The sequence below is a fragment of the Oncorhynchus mykiss genome, chromosome 13 (genome assembly GCF_013265735.2).
Source record: "Oncorhynchus mykiss isolate Arlee chromosome 13, USDA_OmykA_1.1, whole genome shotgun sequence".
Classification (NCBI taxonomy): domain Eukaryota; kingdom Metazoa; phylum Chordata; class Actinopteri; order Salmoniformes; family Salmonidae; genus Oncorhynchus; species Oncorhynchus mykiss.
This window is the reverse complement of record NC_048577.1, coordinates 38,530,057-38,551,806: the sequence shown is the minus strand read 5'-3', so window position 1 is coordinate 38,551,806 and position 21,750 is coordinate 38,530,057. Positions and strand designations below refer to the sequence as shown.

Genomic DNA, 21,750 nt, shown 5'->3' with positions numbered 1-21,750 from the left:
CAATCTGCATCGGATGGTGTGGAGGTTGCAGCGTCGTAGTCCCCTGAACACTTCACCGGATTGTTGTTCATCTTTAGTGAATGAACAGGAATAGTTTACTTTAAACAATTTAGCAATACAGTAAAAGACTTGGTAGTCATCAAAGCATTAAGGAAAATTGAAGAAAAGACAAAGAGCGCAAATGGAACTGGAGCAACCACGGATATATCCGCTAAGCTCGTTAGCAAGCCAACTAGCCCGCTGCTAACTTGATACACGAGTAACAATCAACTGGCTATGACTGATAACGAGGAAAGGACAGTCAAATTGTAATCCAGAATGAATTATTGAGAATCAAATCAAATGTTTTAGCTACGCATTTTTTCTTACGAAAGTATTTGAATGGATTGGATGCGTTCTGTAGAATTGCTCAACAACAATAGTTAGCCGGCTAGCTAGCCAAGGTTACTTGCATGTTGAGTTGGGAAGCTATCCCGTTAGCCAAATAACGTTACGTCATCTGTACAGTAGTTAATAACTAGACGGCCAGGCAACTACAAGGTGGATGGACGGTCATCTGCGTGGGTGTGTTCGTGAAGTTAACGTTAGTTGACTGGGCAGCCCATTATTCCTCCTTCGGCTTTTTTCGACACAGTTTAGTATTACACATGACAGAAGTGAACATGTGAGTGTTATAGGGCAATGGATATAGTTAACTGCCGGTTTGTTAGTACCGTAGGGAAGAAGTGACAACCGATATCTCAGGTACAGTTTAACGGTGGACCACAATGAATTAGGTCTGACGTTCTGCTTTCGGACATAGGACTCTCTGGTTTGCTGGACCGCTTGCTAACAAGAACTTTATGACGTGGGCTCAGTCCTTTATTTAATTATTGACTGACCACACAGGTCACCGTTAACCTAAAGCGTCCACAGCCCTCATACCATGGCAGCGGTTGTCAACTACTCACCGCCGTGGTGGGTCAACCTGCTACACCGACTCCCTCATTTCAACCTTCAATTCGAACAAACAAGCAGCGATTTTCGCCCGGAGGACTCGTCCTATCAACAGGTAACTTTATGACATACACTTACTTGAACTGTGCATTGTGAATCAGAAACAATAAATGTCTGTCAAACATTATACGTTTGTAAACAAGGGAGTTGCCAGTGGGTTGCTGGTGTTTGAGGTATGATAATATTCTGGGGTGATGCAATTGATTGTGGATTTTGGGACAGTCATCAGGACAGACCAATGCAATGTTATACCCCTGTGCACTGACAATGCAATGTTATATCCCTGTGCACTGACAATGCAATGTTATACCCCCGTGTACTGGCAATGCAATGTTATACCCCTGTGCACTGGCAATGCCTATTCAACTTGTTTGGGTCAGAGCCTTTGTAAGAGTACTCAAGACTCCTTATTAACTGTGGTTCCCTAGGCGGTGTACAGTACATAGACCTAGACCCTACTGAGACTGGGGGGTGACGGACAACTACTCTTGCAGGCTATATTTCTCAAACTGTTATCATGTTGAGTTCCCATTGCAGAAACAGCCACTGTTACATTCTGACAAGACATGACATGTTTGGATTCCAGGGATGGGTGGAGATGGACTAAAGACAGTGGTCTTTAAATCGAGTCATAAATTGCCACATAATCATAGCTACTCATCTAGGCCGGTTCTCCTAATTAAGTGTGTGTGAGGGGCAGCATAATGCCCATTTACTGTGTGGCCGTTATGGCTTTGGCCTGTGCAACAGCAAACAGAAACTATGGACATTTTTAAGTTCGCTAATCACAGGAGATGGGGATTTCCAAAATGAGCTTGTCTACTTCCAAAGTGTATGGAGGAGGACAGGATTAACAGATGGCTTCCCCTTCCCTGTCAGCTGCTGTGGGTATCACGACGACAGTTGTCTCAACAGGCTCTAAAAAGAGGGCTGTATTTTCTGGCACAGGGTGTGACTGTCAGTTGAGTGCTCAGGCAGAAGGGAAAGGGAGATTGCCAGAGCTGCTCATTCACAGCTTCTAGGACCAAGATAACCTGTCTGTTATCAGACTTAATACTGGGCCATGCATGGGCCTGCAGTCCAAACGCTTCATCCAGCCGACACTTCATCCAGCCGACACATCTCAAGATAACCCCAGATTAAGTCATGCTGAAGGAATTTAATGTACTATCCCTGACCTACATAGTTATTTCTCAAATTTACGGGATAACTCTGTCCTGACCAAAGCAAGCTGTGGGCCATGTCATTGTGAATGAGACTCAGTTATGTCTGTAATGTGCCATGTGTTAGCTGATGATTAGTATGTTAGGCATTATTTGCATTCTTTTCTGCATTCTTGTCATACTGTAACTCTGTTCTTCGGGTGACAGAGCCCAGCACCAATATGTCATTGAGACCTTGAGGTATGACCTTTGACCTGAGGTTGTGACTCCAAGGTCGTCTGGCTGCCCGATTTTTTTTCATTTTAGTCACTTAGCAGGCACTCTTATCCAGAGTGAATTAAAATTAATGCATTCATCTTGAAGGGGAATTTCACTATTTAGGACCCTAATCTGTATTTTTAGGTTCCAGACAGTTTTATTTGCAATTTCACTTGATTTGGAGAAACTTATCCCACCAGCAATTGACTTCCTGAGCCTTCTGGGATTACAAGGCATCCAGAAAACATGAACTGATGCTCCAAATACGTCCTTTTACAAACGGCAAAGCTCTCATTATCCTGATGCAGGTTTTTAGATGTTGTACACATTACATTTTGTCATACTGAACTTTATCCACAGCTTTATAATATATATATTTTTTTAACTCAAGCGGTAATTTCTAGTGTGCAATATTGGCGTGCATGCGTCTACTTCCTTGTTCCTCTTGCTTCTGCCTATACCTCAGTGACTACTGTGTGCGTATAAGTTGGGGCGGGGGGAGCGTGTTTCATAAACACCCTAGCCAGTCCACAACAACGTGTCCACTGTAAACGCAGAGCTGCTAGCTAGCTGCCGGTCGCTAATCTACCAAGCAAGCTAATTATTTTTTATTTTTTTACTATGCTACCAACATGTCTGACTAGAAAATACGAGGAGGAAATGTTCGAATTTTCAGGTGAGCCTTATTTACTTGAACCGGCATACACAGACGATCTTCAACAGATGGAGGATGACCGAGAAAGGAGAGGGCGGGACGGAGCAGGCAGGGGCTCAGGCAGATATTCAACCAGCAGCTGAGATGCGACTCAGGACCTCTGGAAACTGGTGGTATACCTGTGGGCAATGCCAAGCGATGCCGACTGTTGACAAGTGTCTTTGCTGCGCAGAGTTGGACCTGCTTATACCAGCTTTGGAAAATCTATACTGAACAACAATATAAACGCAACAATTTGCGTTACAGTTCATATAAGGGAATCAGTCAATTTAAATAAGTTAATTAAGCCCTAATCTATGGATGTCACATGACTGGGCAGCGGCACAGCCATGGGTGGGCCTGGAAGGGCATATGCCCACCCACTGGGGTGGCAGACCCAGCCAATCAGAATGAGTTTTTCCCCACAAAGGGACTTTATTAAAGACAGAAACACTCCTCAGTTTCATCAGCTGTCTGGGTGGCTGGTCTCAGATGATCCCGCAGGTAAAGAAGCTGGATGTGGAGGTCCTGGGCTGGCGTGGTTACACGTGGTCTGCGGTTGTGAGGCCAGTTGGACGTGCGGCCAATGTTGGGGGTAGCTTATGGTAGAGAAATAAACATTAAATTCTCTGGCAACAGCTCTGGTGGACATTACTGCAGTCAGCATGCCAATTGCACACTCCCTCAATACTTGAGATGTGGCATTGTGTGACAACTGCACATTTTAGAGTGGCCTTTTATTTTCCCCAGCACAAGGGGCACCTGTTACATTTTTCATATGCAAAAAAATATAATTTCTCTCAAATTCTGCCCACAAATTTGGTTACATCCCTGTTAGTGGGCATTTCTCCTTTGCCAAGATCATCCATCGACCTGACAGGTGTGGCATATCAAGAAGCTGATTAAACAGCATGATCATTACACAGGTGTACCTTGACGGGATCCTGAGGCCCATTGTCGTGCCATTCATCTGCCGCCATCACCTCATGTATCCGCATGATAGTGCACGGACCCATGTCGAAAGGATTTGTACACAATTCCAGTTCTTCTATGGCCTGCATACTCACCAGACATGTCACCCGTTGCAATGTTCTGGATCGAGGTGTACGACATCGTGTTCCAGTTCACACCAATATCCAGCAACTTCAATGGCTACAGCCATTGAAGAGGAGTGGGACAGCATTCCACAGGCCACAATCAACAGCCTGATCAACTCTATGCGAAAGGAAATGTTACGCTGCATGAGGCAAATGGTGGTCACACCAGATACTGACTGGTTTTCTGATCCATGCCCCTACCTTGTTTTTAAGGTATCTGTGACCAACAGAGCTCTGTATTCCCAGTCATGTGAAATCCACAGATTAGTGCCTAATTTATTTATTTCAATTGACTGGTTTCTTTATATGTACTGTAATTCATGAAAATCTTAGAAATTGTTACATGTTGCTTTTATATTTGTGTTCAGTATACATCTCTGTCTTAATGTCCTTATGTGCTGGTGCAGCTAATTGCTAGATGCGTGGGAGTGTAGAGCGCTGTAGGCTATGGCATTAGTAAAAATCATGTTTCATCTGTGGACTTTCTTTTATACAATTCATGTTTTCATTGCTTGCTAGTCATTTTATATAAATCAATCTTTAAAAAAAGGGTTAGATGTGTCTAATTCATTATTTGACAGCAGTCAACAAGGTTGTTCTGGCTCTGAGGCCTAATGTTGTCTAATGTGTTGTGGTGAAGCTGACTTAGTAGCTCTCGTCACAAACGATTATCATTTATTTCCCCTTCTAAATTGTTTAGGGCGTTCATGTTTCTACGTATATCTAGTAATTAATTTATTCTAAATGTGTATACTGTTTCCTCTTTTGCCAGTGTCGTGGTATTTACCGTGTGCAAGGCTAATTATGTGTCGAGGGAATGTTTGGTCGAGTTACATTGTGACTCGTTTCATATTTAAATGCAGTTATTAACCATTTTTGCAATCCTCCCAGTGGATGCGATGTTCAGGTGCCCACGAACACTTGCTACACTGGCGAGAAATAAGTTTCTTTCCATATTAATGTGTCCCGTGTTTTGAGGTTATGCATGTCTCGGAACTCCATGTCTTGTTGGTTTTCTCCATGCATAATGGGAGTGTAACTCCTAAAGTAATGTTTTGAGGTTATGCGTGTCTCGGAACTCCATGTCTTGTTGGTTTTCTCCATGCATAATGGGAGTGTAACTCCTAAAGTAATGTTTTGACAGTTATGCATGTCTCGGAACTCCATGTCTTGTTGGTTTTCTCCATGCATAATGGGAGTGTAACTCCTAAAGTAATGTTTTGCCTCCTGTCGGCCTGCAGAACTATTGTTATGAATTGTGTGTTCATTAATGGACAGTATTCCCGCATATTATTTAGACAGATTATTTTGATGTAGGTATAATGAGGATGTCTGTTACATGATTTAATATGCCATATTTGGGTTAATGGTAAGGTTCATAGGAGGGGCCATAGGTGTAAAGGTACCTATTTCACCTGTGAGCTTCAGTTATGTTGTAGCTCTGCTATGTGAGCTGTGTGGGGAGGCTGTCCATACACCCCAACCTGCTATAGTTGGTTTGACAGGGTAGGCCTGATTTGAGGCTTAGGTTTTTGATTCATATTTAAAACTGTATTTTGAGTCTGTTCACTTTGTAAATATCTTTTGTACGTTATGTACATTTTCATTGCATTTCGTCATTCACCGGAAATGACCTGTCACTGTTACAAAACTGGACACTTTTTTGCACTTGATCCTACTACTGACTGCCCTCAACGCTGCTCCAACATGTGCCTAACGTTGTGTCAAATGGACAAAGAATGCACCAATCCTCTCCAACTTGGCATGGTGAAGTTTGATACGGAATATTTTCTTAATTTATAGACTAATCAACGGTGGTCAGGCCCGGTCCTGGCCGATATGTCGCCCTAGGCGGAACAGCAACAAAAACTACCTCCCTCCTATCCCCGCAGAGTAGAATAGTAGCCTAGGCTATACTGTCGGCCTGCATTTCACTTTTTTGATTGTCCGTGTAGCATACCGTTTGTAAAACAGGCAATTTACCATTCATTTATGTTAATACATGTATTAATACATTTTGTTTGCCGAGTTCAAAACCTCCTACACTTGTGAGAAACAACTTTTGGTTTATTTCATAACATTATTGACATGCTCCATATGAGCATGTGTCTGGTTTCTCTGTCCTGTTAATGTTGACGGAGCACGCATAGAAGTACCTGGCTTACTTCTGGCAAATGTAAAATGTAGGAAAGTGCCCAGCTGGGCTTTTCAGTTTTTCTTCACCTCACACAGTAAGTCAACAAAGTCTGTTTTTTAAATGTATTTTAACATCCATTCAAATGTATAGTAGTTCCTCACTGCATTCGAAAACTCCAACACTCTCCCGCTCGATAATAAGCTATGGACATTGGATGTATTCGTTTCTATTTTAATGATGGTCAATTTAATCTTCGTACTATAGCAGAGATGTCGCCATTCATACGCTAATTGTCAATTCATTATTTTAGTCTACTTTCTAGAAAGCCTAAGGTAGGCCTAGGTTTTTTAAGACGTTTTAAGGAAAGGATATATATTTGCTCTTGTGCCTGACATACGCCAGTGGCTTTGATTGACGGGTACTTTTACGGGGGTGTGTGAGTACGCTGATTCTCTCTATAAGCCTTTATGTCCATTCAGAAAGTTTCCTAAAATAGCCTGTCTGGACTCCATCTCTTTATTAAGAGTCAAACGCTCCCGTCTTGATTGAATCTTGTAAACGGCCTGCTTCCGTTAGCTTAGGCTACATTATTTCTCTCATTACAGCGTCCTCTCATTGAAGAACGTATGCCACTGCCATCGAATGACAGCAGAAGCAGGGTTTGTGACGTTATGTAACTATTACGGGAAAGGTGGGAGAAAAACCTTCGGACTTCGCTTGAATGTTGTTGTGCATCGAAATAGGATCCGTATTAGAAAATGTTATATGCAGAAAAGCCAACAGACAAGGCAGGCATAGATCTTTATTTTGACTTGTTCAATTTGTGTCAATGTCCTCTCCAACCTGGCATTTCTTAATTTGTTGATTTAATATTTCTAAGTAATAGCCTGAAATAATAATTAAATGACATGATAATAACAAAGTCTCAATTAGGTTTTTATTAAGATGCATATCTATGTCATCAAGTGTACAAACAATTGTTACCTCTCCTTTTTTTTATTACAATTTGTGTGGTGGCTGAGTTGGCACCAGAGTGGGAATGTTCATTTTGTCCTTTTGGAGCGACGGTGGTAAGGGGCAGGAGTCCGCTACAATCTGGGCCTTGTCTGGTCTTGGAACACTAGCTATGTTCTTGGGTGGTTGTTTTGGAAGTTGTACATTGGAAAGTGGGACCTTGTACACCACTGTCTTGTGGCACAGCTCTACCAGGTCCATCCGGAAGGTCTGTTTTGTTGGCTCGTAAATGTTGAGCAACCCATGCTTTGTTTTTTGGGGGGAGAACCTTACTGTACCTGGGTCTGCCTGAGGAGAAATGAAACCCCAATTAGCAATTTTCTCACTTCCGCATAAGATTTACACACTAGTCTGCCTGGTGTGTAATTTCCTGAAAATAAGATTCTAAAGTATGCACAATGACAGTAACAAGCATTACTGGAAAGAGTGACATTGTGTAACTTTCAAGTCTACAAAGACATGAAAACAATGACAATGTGATTAGCTTCTCCCTAACCCTAGACCGTGTCTCCAGTGACCATGGCCTTGTATAGAATCCATGACCTCTCCATTACAGAATCCATGATCTGTCCATTGAAAAAGCATCACATTTTACCTGCAGCAGTGGTTACCTGTCAGGTGTTTTTGTCCGGGGCTGCATTAAAAATGTGTGGTGTGGGGGGTTAAGTGTGACCAGAGTTGGGGAAACATTGATGTAAGGTGCAAATTAGAACACGTGTTAAAATCCGAAAAGCTTGTGAGAGTACAATGTAATCCACTGACTTGTGGTGCAACTTAATGGGTTGGTTCTGGATGACATGGAGCAGTGGTCAATAAACGTGAAGTTTCCTGTGACATAAAATCCCCTATAAACAACAAGACAACAATGCCAAATCAGTCTTTTATACAAACTCAGCAAAAAAAGAAACTTCCTCTCACTGTCAACTGCGTTTGCTGAAAATACACTTAACATGTGTAAATATTTGAATGAAGGTAACAAGATTCAACTACTGAGACAAACTGAACAAGTTCCACAGACATGTCACTAACAGAAATTGAATACTGTGTCCCTGAACAAAGAGGGGGGGGGGGGTCCAAATCAAAAGTAACAGTCAGTATCTGGTATGGCCACCAGCTGCATTAAGTACTGCAGTGCATCTCTACCTCATGGACTGCACCAGATTTGCCAGTTCTTGCTGTGGGATGTTACCCTACTCTTCCACCAAGGCACCTGCAAGTTCCCGGACATTTCTGGGGGGAATGGCCCTAGCCCTCACCCTCCGATCCAACAAGTCCCAGGCGTGCTCAATGGGATTGAGATCCAGGCTCTTCGCTGGCCATGGCAGAACATTGACATTCCTGTCTTGCAGGAAATCACACACAGAACGAGCAGTATGGCTGGTGGCATTGTCATGCTGGAGGGTCATGTCAGGATGAGCCTGCAGGAAGGGTACCACATAAGGGAGGAGGATGTCTTCTGTATTCTGAAAAATGAGGGGGTAAGCAGCGTTCTGTATAAGATGAGGTCGTACTCTATGGATGCTGTAGAGCATGCAGGAGCAAGTTACTGGTTGGATATTTGCAGAGAACAGTGTCCAGGGTCACACCAAGGTTATTTGCACTCTGAGAGGGGGACACCATGGAGTTGTCAACTGTGATGGAGAGGTCTTGAAGCAGGCAGGCCTTCCCCGGGAGGAACAGCAGCTCTGCCTTGTCAACGTGGTGCGTGGACATCCACGTTGAGATATCTGTCAGGCATGAAGAGACGCGTGTTGCCACCTGGGTGTCAGAAGGGGTTAAGGAAAAAAGTAGTTGAGTGTCGTCCGCACAAGGTGCACCTGTGTAATGATCATGCTGTTTAATTAGCTTCTTGATATGCCACACCTGTCAGGTGGATGGATTATCTTGGCAAAGGAGAAATGCTCACTAACAGGGATGTGCACAACATTTTTGAGAAATTAGAAATGTTGCATTTACATTTTTGTTCAGTATTGTAAATTACAGATATCCCCAAAAACAACTCAAGTAGTGCTTTAAAGTATTTTTACTTATGTGCTTTACACCACTGGATGTTAGACAGTGTTAGCAGGCCTTGCTTCATGTTGTCCAGCACACTCTTCACTAGGCTAAAATGTACTTTCAGTCTTCAAATGTCTTTCAGCGTTATGGGACAGCTTTTGTCTTGGGCCAAGTATGTCAGGGAATAATTAGACAGTCGGACAGATTATTGATGCTGACATTCTTGCTGTCCCTGGTGACTAAGGTCTTACCCTCTCCAACATCCCTCACTCCAGTCTTTCTTGACGCCTCCTAAAAATATTCTACCCATCTTCTACTCTCCAACCCAACTCTTATCTATACTTACATATGCCATACCTCACACCTGTAAACGTGATTTAAACATACAGTATATGACCATCAGTATCCTACCTAATTTCTGCACCGGCAGAGTTCTCTCTAGTTCAAGCAAGGTAATGGCAACGAGGCATACTACTGTAACGAGTAAATCCAGATTTTTGTTGAATACAGTGTGGGTGTAATGCTTTAGTTGATAAATGTACTAATAGGAATATAATTTACATTTTCGACTTTCAAATGTTACCACATAGCTTATTGGAGATCCACACATCAGACAATGTTTACTTGAATGGATATAATAAATATATATATCCTCTGTAGGAAATCATAGAAATATAGATACTACATACAATAGGCATGATCATTTAAATTGACATTGCACAGTGGGTGGACCGATGGCCATCTTTGTGGCACTAATTAGAAGTTAAAATTGCAATTCACTTAAAATGTCAAAGGTGTTGCAGTGGTCTGAAGGGATAGGTCCATTCTATGAATTCTATTTCTAGGAAATGTATTCAACAGCATGTATTCAACAGCATGTTGTGTCTCAACCGATGACCGGCACAACACTAAAACCTCAGAGAATCTAAAGTAGAGTTCAAGCTAAAAACGTATGCGAATATTTGAAAAATCGGACATTATCCGTTTTTAGATCAATTACATTAAAAGTTAAAAATGTAATACATTTTATTCAACAACAAATAGCAAATGTAGAATTTCTGAAAGTTTGACAAACCTGTTTTGTAAGCTTTTAAACAATATCAAACTCAAGTATTTATATTTTCCAGTGAGGAATACATGGATCTCATGATATGGTGGGGTATGCAGAACTTTGAGTACCTCGATCTCCTGGATGTGTTGGCCTTCAGGTCCAAAAAGTCACTTCTTCCATGGGCAAACATGTATGGAAAGTTTTTTTGTTTTGAATCAAAAGAGATGCTGTCAAAAAGTGATATATATATTTATATGGATTTACCCTAAGGTCATTTGCATGCAAGAACTGCCCTGGCTATTGTCCATCACCAAGTCCCACTACCATAGATTTAGAGGTTAAGCCAATGAGTGTGTAGTAGAAGATGAGTGAGTGCAGCAGCCCAGTGCAAGCGAGCTGCACAGCTGAAGATTGGGGAGGGGAGAACCCCTCCTGCACTCTGCAGCATGGCACTTGTTCAGAAGGTCAGAATTAATGGATATTCTCAGCTCATTTAGTTGAGGGTTTCACTCAACCCTCCCTGAAGTAAAATCCACTGTGTCCTTGATGCACTGATCAGTGAATTTTTTCCCATTTTCTCTTTTTAACGGCAAGTGCTAAGAATTTAGTGTTGAAGTGGATTTCAAAATGAGAGATAATTGCCAGTCTGTCGACAGGGTACGACAAGAGCCAGGATTTGTTTTACCCCCCCTTCAAGTGTCCACACATTTTGAGTAGGCCTATATTGCCAAGTACGCCAATTTTCCCCTTAACCTCTGATTTGGCCCACAAAGGAGATCTATAGGCCTAACCAGGCATATATGCAACATTTGTCCTGAGGCATACATACAGAAATCACACCTTTCATTCTGATATCCAATGATGTCTTAATGATGACAGACAGTCATCCAGTTTCTTCATTGGTGCTTTATAAAGGAGTTTGAAACGATTTGGCAATAGTGAGAAACGAGTGAAGATGGCTGTCTGACAAATTCCTTCTCGTCAGAAGGACAACATGGAGGGGGGGTTGTCAAGGGGCAGCTTTTGTAAGTTGTGGACCAGAGCCAGGGTTGGCGAGGTGGAAGAAGAGAGGCAGTCTGTTGCCATTGTGATGGATGGGAGTGGGACTGGAGCTGGGTTTGTTTGGGTGTGGGCAGACTGGGGTGAGGAGAGTAGACAGAGCCAGCATGCTTTCAGCCTCCTACCTGGGTCAGAGAACCAGGAGAGAGCCCATGCTAGCCTGAGGAGTGGGACAATATATATTCTTTAGATGTAGACCATACTTAGCCATAAATATATTTTTTAAAGTAGGCTACTTTGGTTAGGGCAAATATGTTGACATCCACACTGCCGATAGCACAGTGAGATATAGGTGTACGGGAGAACCGATTTTTATGTACCTGGTGTGGTGGAGTGTGTTGCACATTAGCCAAAAATGTTCATCAAGCAGTTAATTTTGAATGTGGGGAATTTGACCTGGAAGTGAAACCTGATTGTAAAGGACAAAGTGGACAGTTGAGTCAGCATGTGTTACTTCCTCTCCTCTCTTCCCTTCTTGTCTTGTGATTTGGGTCTGCTATTCTTTCATGGCAATGTGTCTAATTCAAAGCCATACTTAAGTGCCCTTTAATGGAACACAGATGTACCACGATTTGCTCTTTTGACTACCGGTATGTGAAAAACGGAACTCCCATTCCTGATATTTGAATCGCAACATAAAACAAGGACCATTTCCTTTTCTTGACAATGGGGAGTGAAAATTAAAGAAATCTAAAAGGTAGAGAAGGACTTTTAAATTTTAAGGTCGTTATTAGTCAGCATTGAATTCCCATTGTCTTGGATCAGAAGCTGGGAAGATGAGAAGGGGTTGTAACAATGCCAGCATCCTGTTCACAGGATGGTACGGCTCCTCTCCAGCCCCTTTGAACTTCACTTAGTCAGACAGTGACATTGCCTATTTTCCATTTATTTAACCACTCACTGTATGAATTTTCCATACTTGCATTTCAGCATATGTACAATTTTTTAAATGTTTGCACAGTGTGTCCATGAAATAGTGGTATAATATCACTAGGTAACACAGATGGCTGCCCAGGAGATGGAGCTCAGTGAGATACTGTAATTTGAGTTCAGATTTTGTTTCTCCAGGGTGGGGAAACGGTCTCGATAAAGCGCTTCAATGGAGAGGCCTCTATTCACCAAGAGCCCAGGGGCAGCCTGTTAGGCTGATCTTACTGAAAAATGCATCTGTTTAGAGAACCAGGGTGCCGGTATTTTCCTGTTTTAATATATCCGCTTCTAGGGGAAGAAAAACGGTCTGGATTGAAATCTGTGTAATTACAATGAACTCCCAGCCTGTGTGAACTACATATGAAGTGCCTGCCCTCTCCCTATGTGCTGCAGGTTGAAGTATGGGACTGGTGCTGGACCTACAGTACTCAGCAATAGACCCGTTTCTTTAGCACAATACCTAACAGGCCGTGAGATGCATTTGATAATGTGTTATGCTGTTTCTGTTTGATCATATTTAGCCTAAGCTGGGTCACTTAAGCTATTCATTTTGTTAGTTCACTCACTGACACGCCTTTTCATTACTTAAACACCTCGCATTTTCACGTGCTCGTGCTCTCTCTTCACCTCTTTCTTTTTCTTTCTTTCTAGCCTAGTGGTTAGAGCGTTGGACGAGTAACCGAAAGGTTGCAAGATCGAATCCCCGAGCTGACAAGGTAAAAAATCTGCCGTTATGAACCTGGCAGTTAACCCACTGTTCCTAGGCCGTCATTGGAAATAAGAACTTGTTCTTAACTGACCTGCCTAGTTAAATAAAGGTCAAATAAAAAAATTCAATTCGAGAGGCTTCATTGGCATGGAAAACATATGTTAACATTGCCAAAGCAAGTGAAGTAGATAATATACAAAAGTGAAATAAACAATTCAAATGAACAGTAAACATTACACTCACAGAAGTTCCAAAATAATAAAGACATTACAAATGTCATGCTATGTGTATATATACAGTATTGTAACGATGTACAAATGGTTAAAGTACAAAAGGGAAAATAAATCTCTTTGAAACACACACACGTTCACCCTAAGACTTCCAAGGTTCAGCAGATGGGTGCCTTTTCACATCAAAGCTCTATATCGTAAGATCTGATCCCAGACCATATGACATCTATCTACCTTGCAGCCTAGCCAGAACTTTATGTCAGTATTGAACCCACTTTCTTATCATTTCGATCCACTTTACCTGTGGGTGAATAAAGTGTCCTACTCCTACATTAATTGTCTTGCTGATATGATTTTACACTCCGAGTAGAGAAAGCTACACCGCCAATAGAGAAGACAAGCTCTTGCTATTCTTTCGACATTAGGCTAAATCAGGGGAGCAGGCATATCTTCATTGACACTGGCCGTGTTCCCAGATTGGCTTGTTTTAGCTGCATTCCTGCTCAGTTGCAGCTTTCCGTTTCCCGTTCACTTTTGCCTTACTTTTAAACCAGTTGGCAGTTTCCACATAGAACCTTGTTTTCTTTTCCTTGTTCTGAGATGAGGCGATGTGAGAGAGGTTCATTTGCCACTATAGCACACTCCAAATCATGTCTTGATGGTTGATTCATGCTTTATAAAGCTCATAACTAGCTCTGCTCAGTTGGTTACAATTATCAAATCTAACTTTATTTGTCACATGCTTCGTAAACAACCGTGAAATGCTTACAACGACGCAGAGAAAGTAAAAAGAGACATTATAGGAAAACTTGGTTGTATACACTGGGTGAATGTGCAGGGATACGATGTAACTGAGGTAGATATGTACATATACGTATGGGTAAAGTGACTAGGCAGCCGGATAGATAATAAACAGTAACCCGAAACTCATTTAACACCATCCAAAATCATTTGTTAATTTAAGCAGCAAGGCACAGGGGTGAGTGGTATATGGCCAATATACTACGGCTAATGGCTGTTCTTAAGCACGACACAATACGGAGTGCCTGCCAATCAGCTGTCAGCCAATCAGCATTCAGGGCTCAAACCACCCAGTTTATAAAAACGGATAGTTACCAGCTTCTGTGAATATCCTTTTTCATTTAAGGACTGTGAATTATTTGTTTTCCAAACAATCTTTACTTGGCATACAGTTGGCAGTATAAAGTCTCTCTTGTTTTTCCTGTGCAAGAATGAATGCCTTTTTGCCTGAGATTTGCTAGATGCATCTAAAAACTCATTAAAGTTATGAAGTCTTAATGGATTTACTTCGAGAGCCTTCATTTCCCTTTATCTACTGTTCCATTTTAGGGAGAATGCTTTTTTTTGTTCACTTTTCACTGTCCGCACGCATGAACAGCAGACTGGAGCCCAGGCAGTGCCTAAAATTAGATCCTTATTTAGCATTTGCCCAAAGGAGCTGGGCTGTCTTGCATTTTGGAAATAATTTCCTATCTCAAAGGAGCTCAGAGCGGCTGTTGTTGAGGGAACGTGCGGTAATACTGGATTAATTCTCATTTTAAGGCGTTACAACAACAGGAAAAGGTGGAGAAGAACAAACCAAAAGACCATTTCCTATGCACATTTATTCTCAACTTGATATCCATGAGTAGTGAAGCCAAATAATTACCACTGCTATCTGGGCATTTTAATCATATACAGTATTGTAATGGGCGATTCACTGCAAATGTACATCTGACAGCAGTAAAGAGCGAGTGAGCGGTGCTAAGCCCAAACAACAGTTGCTTTCCCCTCAGTCACACCAGGGCCCTGGTCACTCAAGACTTTGACTGTGTCACTCCACTCCAGACATTTCTCTCTTCCCTCTGGTGAAGTACTCTGCCTCCTCACACGAACCCTGACTATCTTTTACCCCACTTCCTATAAAGTCACAAGCTCTCTGATCTGGCCTGAGCCGACACGACGCTCTCTCCAGCACCCCGTACTGGATGCCCACACAGAGTAGGTGAGACGAACTTTGCACACGCTGCAAGGGAAACGATGGCACCTTGTGAGCGTCAAAAGATTCCAGTCATTTTGAAGTGCTCACATGGAAACAGGAGTTCACTGGGTCCACAAAAAATCTAGTTATTTGATATCGAGCCCAAATTTCGTACAGGATATATCCATTACGATGAATCATGAGACTGAAGTTACTGTACAGCAGACAGATTGGGAGCATAATCTGCTTTACAGTAACTTCTGTTTTTATGATTCATCGTAATGGATATATCCTGTATGAAATTTGGGCTTGATTTGAAATAATTGTGGCCTTCCCCTATATTATGAGAACTGGTTTTAAGTGAAACTTCAAAATGAGGCCAGGGAAACACACACTTTATTCATGTGTGATGACGTTCGGGACTAGGATTATATGGTTTCTATGCGTTTCAGTAGGCTTTGTCAGAGTATGCGTCTTGTGGTGGTGTGTTTATGCTTGTTCATGATGGGGAGTTTTAATGAGGCTTGAGGTTTTTCTCCTCTGCCTTCTACGTTATTCTCAAAGTTATGACGATAGCCCTTAATTAACTGTGATCTGGTGTAAATGAGCTATGACGAGCCAAAGGGCATAGCTAATAAACAGAGAGACCATCTCATTACCATGTGATTCCTCTGGGTGGTCAGAGTGTGTATCTGCTTTAATAGCCTCTCATTCCTTGCAGACTGGATGCGCAAGATAGCCTAGCGGTTAGAGAGTTGGGCCAGTAACCAAAAGGTTGCTGGTTTGAAGCCCCGAGCCGGCAAGGTGGAAAAATCTGCCGTTCTGCCTTTGATCAAGGCAGTTAACCCCCAACAACAAATGCTCCCTGGGCTCTGATGATGTGGACGTCCCCTGCACCTCTCTGATTCAGAGGGGTTGCGTTAAATCGGAAGACACATTTCGGTTGAATGCATTGTTGTGCAACTGACTAGGTATGCCCTTTCCCCCAATATCATTCCAACAGGCAACAGCTATGCAGTACAAATAATAATAATAAAATGGTCTAAATTAGTTCTAGGACCACAAAATGGATCCTGGATGCTTGGCTCCTGTATCTCTACATTCTACATAGTCTCTCTGAAAGCTTACACACAAACAACAGCGGTTGTATGTGTGTAATAACCACAAAGCGTTCCGTTGCTATGAGTCATTATGTGTGTGAGATGACGTCTCATCGCCCTCTTGTTCCCCCCCCCCAGTCCATCCTGCTGCTGGGAGGCGTGGCTCTAGCCTGCCTGGCCCTGGACCTCCTCTTCCTGCTCTTCTACTCCTTCTGGCTGTGCTGCCGGCGGAAGAAGAGCGAGGAGCAGCCCAACGCCGACTGCTGCTGCACCGCCTGGTGTGTCATCATCGCCACGCTTGTCTGCAGGTGAGTCCCGCGTGGAAAGACGTAAGGCTCTGATCACTCATTGGTTCACTACCCAAAATACAGGCCTCGCTGTAATGAGGTGGGTCATCTCTAATTTCAACATGTAAAGCCTGGGACTGCAGATAACAATGCAAGGATTAGCCATGTTCACCATTACCCCTTAACCTCCTCGGAATAACCATGTTCACCAGCACCCCTTAACCTCCTCGGATTAGCCATGTTCACCATCACCCCTTAACCTCCTCGGATTAGCCATGTTCACCATTACCCCTTAACCTCCTCGATTGGCCCTGTTCACCATTACCCCTTAACCTCCTTGATTGGCCCTGTAAGCGCATTTCATGCATGATGGAGCAGTTTGTGCCTTTTTAATCTCCTTGATGCCTTTATCTAACACATTGCCAGCAGTCTTGCTCTGAGATGAATGAGCACCACCCACAGTGTCATACGTGACTGGTTTTAAGACCTCACGCATAGACTGCTGGAGGGAATTTATTAAGGGTTTAACGGTACATGTATTCGTACCGAACCGACCTACGTCTCTTGAGTACATTTCAGGCTATTCCGTTAAAACAGCTAGAGCCTTTGCTCACGTGTTAATCAACATTTTAATTTTAATTGGCGCATATCGAACTGTCCTTTTGTGAGGCGCTTAAGTTAATTATTTTTGTATGATGGCGAGTGGTGGGGTTGATTAACCAGAATTGGAGGATCTTCATTCGTTGTTTAAATCTCCAGTTTGGGAACATTTTGGCTTCCCAGTAGATTCCAGCGCCGATGGACAGAGAGTTGTAGATAAATGCTTAACAGTATGTCATTCTGCTCAAGGAGAATAGCCTATGCAGTTGCCAACACCTCATGTTGACACCCCAGTATACCGGAGCAAGACTGAAATGCTAAGAAACAACAACAACATCGTCTCCCCTCTGCATTCAAGCATTCTTTGGCAGCTGATTCTGACCTGGCCAAAGAAATTCCCAGAACGATTGGTAGACTGTTTTATTTTTTGCTGTCTTCGGTTTATAACCCCGGACATGCGCCCATTCACGGTGGTTGAGAATGGGGGGTTTTCAGCCCCTCTTAAAAAATGCTCGAGCAACTATCATGGTGCGTTCAAAACCAAGAGGGAAGGGTATATTTTATATTTACGGCGAAGAATCTACTTGAAGGGCCCTCCAACTGGTAATTAGTAGTTGGAACATTGTGAATGCTGAACATTGTGAATAGCATTTAATGTTCCCGCTGTACCGAAACCAAACTTAAACGTGACTCCAAAACCTCAATACGTACCGAACCGTGGGTTTGGGGGACCGTTAGACCCCTAGAATTTATGGATAGTTTACTCTGCCGGAGGCTGAGCTCTAAGGAGAGCAGAGCTGTGACATTGACATTGGACTTCACAAACCATGGGTTGCATGCTGTGGTCTGGGGTTGACAGACAGGACCCCCACAATTCTTCTGAACTTTGACCTGTAAACTTAATCCCATTGAGAAATGATTCTGTCTTTGTGTAGGCAAACAACTTCTCTGCAGTGGAAGGGATGTAGTGTTTAAGTTTGTGGTAGAGTGTAGCGTCTGAAAGCTGCTGGTTTAGTGTCTAACTACTGTGGTGAGATGGTATTCTCCTTACTTCATTGGAGCTCTCAATTGGAGGGTACTTGGGCACTTGCTGCTTTTCTTTAACCCCTTCCTTATCTGGTGTTCGCATTTTTTTTAAAACAATCTTGCATCTGTAAAATCTGCTGAAGCAGAGAATGAGAGGTGCACAGGGTTAAAAGGCTTGAAACCACAAATCCCTCTAGGTACTTTCTGCAGTCTGCCTCAAATGAAATAACCCTCAGTCACGGATACTTTTTTATGTCTAGGCTATTAGCTTTCCTTTCTTAGTCTAGGTTATCTAACTATTATACTTATATATTATATATCAACAGACAACGCTGCAATAAAAATCACATATGTTTAGTCTAACTAGGCCTAATCAAGGATAAGCCAGGTCTTTCTGGGATTCTCAATGAGTTTCTTGTGACTTCCTGGATTAACATATGTGGATTAATTATAGTGGGAGTGGTATTGATTTGTTTAAAGCTGATGAAGTGGTTGTTGTCTGACTGAGAGACGCTGTTATGAAGATGAGGACATATTTGATTCTATTTCTGGAGTAAGTTGATGCCACAGAACACTGAATAAGTGGAACGAGGAAGTTGGAGAGGCATTGTTGTGTCATGTAATCTGTATGATTATGAACAGTGAAGAGTTCACAGAACATTTTTTGTGGTCATGTGATGGGTCTCAGCTGTTGAACGGGTCTCAGCTGTTATTTTTATTTATTTAATTTAACTAGGCAAGTCAACTGTTGAACAGCTCTAGACTGAACCACAACTTGTTTTAATGGCCAGCCATCCATATTTAGGCTTTAGTTTGCGTCATTGGTATACGCACGTTCCTGTGCTGCACTGCAGTCAAAATTGCCATAGAATCATGCCAGTTTTCAGCGTCTGTCTGAAATGTTTGTTCCTTACCAAACACCATGCCAACGTCCCTATGCTCTGGGATAGACATGATAGCCATGAGCTTGTGAGGCCTCGTCTCTGCAGGTAGTCCTCAAGCAATGTACTGGAAAGTCATGAAAAAGTTAGGAAAACAAAGGATTTCCCACATTCAAACTGAAATCATGTGACAAATGAGGCCCCACCGTAGTTTCCATGGCAACATTCTCTCCGGGGCCAACTCAGGACACAGAAGAAGACCCAGAGGACTGGCTCAGAGCAGGCAGAGGGATACTCAAGGACTCTGGTGGTTTGGAGTTAGAACCCTTTGAATGACAATAAAGTGGTGGTGTATTTTCAGGAATTAGGCTACTCCAAGAATTCTGCAAAAGTGTCAATCTTGCAGAGCTAATCACACTAGATGACCTATATAGTATACAAGATCCCAGACATATTCCATACGCACAAAAAGCTTATTTCTCTCAAATATTGTGCAGAAATTTGTGTACATCCCTGTTAGTGAGCATTTCTCCTTTGTCATGTCAAGAAGCTGATTTAACCAGCATGATCATTACACAGGTGCGCCTTGTGCTAAGGACAATAAAATGTGCAGTGTTGTGTCACAACACAATGCCACAGATGTCTAAAGTTTTGATGGAGCATGCAATTGGCATGCTGACTGCAGGAATGTCCAACGGAGCTGTTGCAGGATAATTTAATGTTAATTTCTCTACCACAAGCCACCTCCAACATTTTATAGAATTTTTCAGTACTGTGCTGAGGATTATTTATGTCTGTAATAAAGCCCTTTTGTAGGGAAAAACTCATTCTGATTGGCTGACCATGGCTCCCATGGCTGCGACCCTGCCCAGTCATGTGAAATCTATAGATTATTTATTTATTTATTTCAATTGACTGATTTCCTTCTATGAACTGTAACCCAGTAAAATCTTTGAAATGTTGCATGTTGCGTTTTATATTTTTGTACAGGATACTTCAATGGGATGGCAAAGTACCACATTAGGGTAAATGCTAAGGACAGTATGCCCTTTCACTATCAAAGAGTAGCTCTGTGTATAGTACAGTGGGAAACCAGACCAAACTGTTGTCTGTTTCTGAGTCCTTCCTTCCAGAGTCCCCAACCAATGATTTACACGGCTGTCTGGAAGAACGACAGGCGAGTCCACCCACAGTCACACAGACAAGCTTTGGAATCCCTGGGTCTCACAAAGGGTCATGTTCTGAGTGGCAGTGACAGATAAGGGAATGAACAGTGCTGTCTGTCAAAATAATGGACCTAGAATTCCTAGAAAAACCTTCCTTTTTGATTATGCAGCCCCTTTGTGAGTGATCTCTGAAGACAAAGCTATTGGCCAGAATGGAGTGGCTGAGGTCTGGGGCACAGCCCCGTATTTATGACTGATGAAGGGTTTTTCGTCTTCTCACCTCAGGCCCATCCGTCTGTGGGATAGGCACTTCCCAGCCTTCTGTTTCAAGGTGCTGGGACCCAGATGGAGGATGGTACCTCTCCCTGAACTGTAATTGCATCTCTGGCTGAATCTGAATGATGGATATCTCGCCTCCCTGAACCCCCAGTGAGTAATGACAGTCTGCACCTGCTGCTGCCATAACAGTGAGCTTCTGGAGTCTCTCTGCCTGCCTCTCTGGCCCTGCCCCTCCTGTGAGAACGAATCCATCCACATGATGCAAGTCTCTGCAAGCCCAGGCAGCTGAAAATATTTCTTCCCGGCTGTGGGAGTCTTATCGACTCCCATCTATGCTTGTAGGGAGATTTACCGAAAACTCACTTCGCCCTGCCCTCCTTTCACAGGCTGAGAGGGTCTCTCCCCATTGGGAAGGAGCACAACCCATAATAAGCAGCAGAGGTATCATGAATTGAGCAAGACTACGCTCTGTGCTTAATGCTATTGTATAATTCATGTGGTCTGTGCTAGGGAAGGGCCCGATTTAATCGCTCAAACGTTAGTTTTTGATTATTTGTGAGTGTACATTTTTTGCTGCAAAAAAGGTATAGGCCTATTTTAACATTGAAAAGGCTTTGCCTGAATTAACTCAAATGATCCATGATGTGACATTCCTACATACAAGTATATACCGTGACATTCGACATTCTTCATTTAATAAAACAAACTTTTGAATATAGTTTTTATGATGTGTGCACTATAAAAAAAGAAACCCCGGTAGCCTTCACACATTTCACGCGTGTAAATCGGTAGCCGATATGAACAAAACCTTTTAAACAGGTCAACATTCACAAAGCTGCTGGGCCAGACGGATTACCAGGAAGTGTACCCCGTTCCGCTAGCGGAACCCCTCGCCAACAGCCAATGAAATTGCAGGGCACCAAATTCAATCAACAGAAATCTCATAATTCAAATTTCTCAAACATACATCTCATAATTCAAATTTCTCAAACATACAAGTATTAGACACCATTTTAAAGATACAATTCTCCTTAATCCAACCACAGTGTCCGATTTCAAAAAAGCTTTTCGGCGAAAGGTCAGCAACTAGTCAC

General features: G+C 42.6%; 1 protein-coding gene across 2 annotated transcripts in view; it reads left to right on the top strand.

Annotated features, from left to right (window-relative positions):
* Positions 1-21,750, top strand: part of LOC110486297 (protein tweety homolog 3) — a 61,689-nt gene continuing 39,939 nt past the window's right edge. The window contains exons 1-2 of one of the 2 annotated variants that reach the window (XM_021557780.2): positions 1-1,051; positions 16,556-16,725. In XM_021557780.2, the coding sequence (XP_021413455.2) occupies positions 926-1,051; positions 16,556-16,725 (296 nt within the window). In that variant the 5' untranslated portion in view covers positions 1-925. The remainder of the gene's footprint in view (positions 1,052-16,555; positions 16,726-21,750) is intronic. The other variant, XM_021557779.2, reaches the window with a different exon arrangement.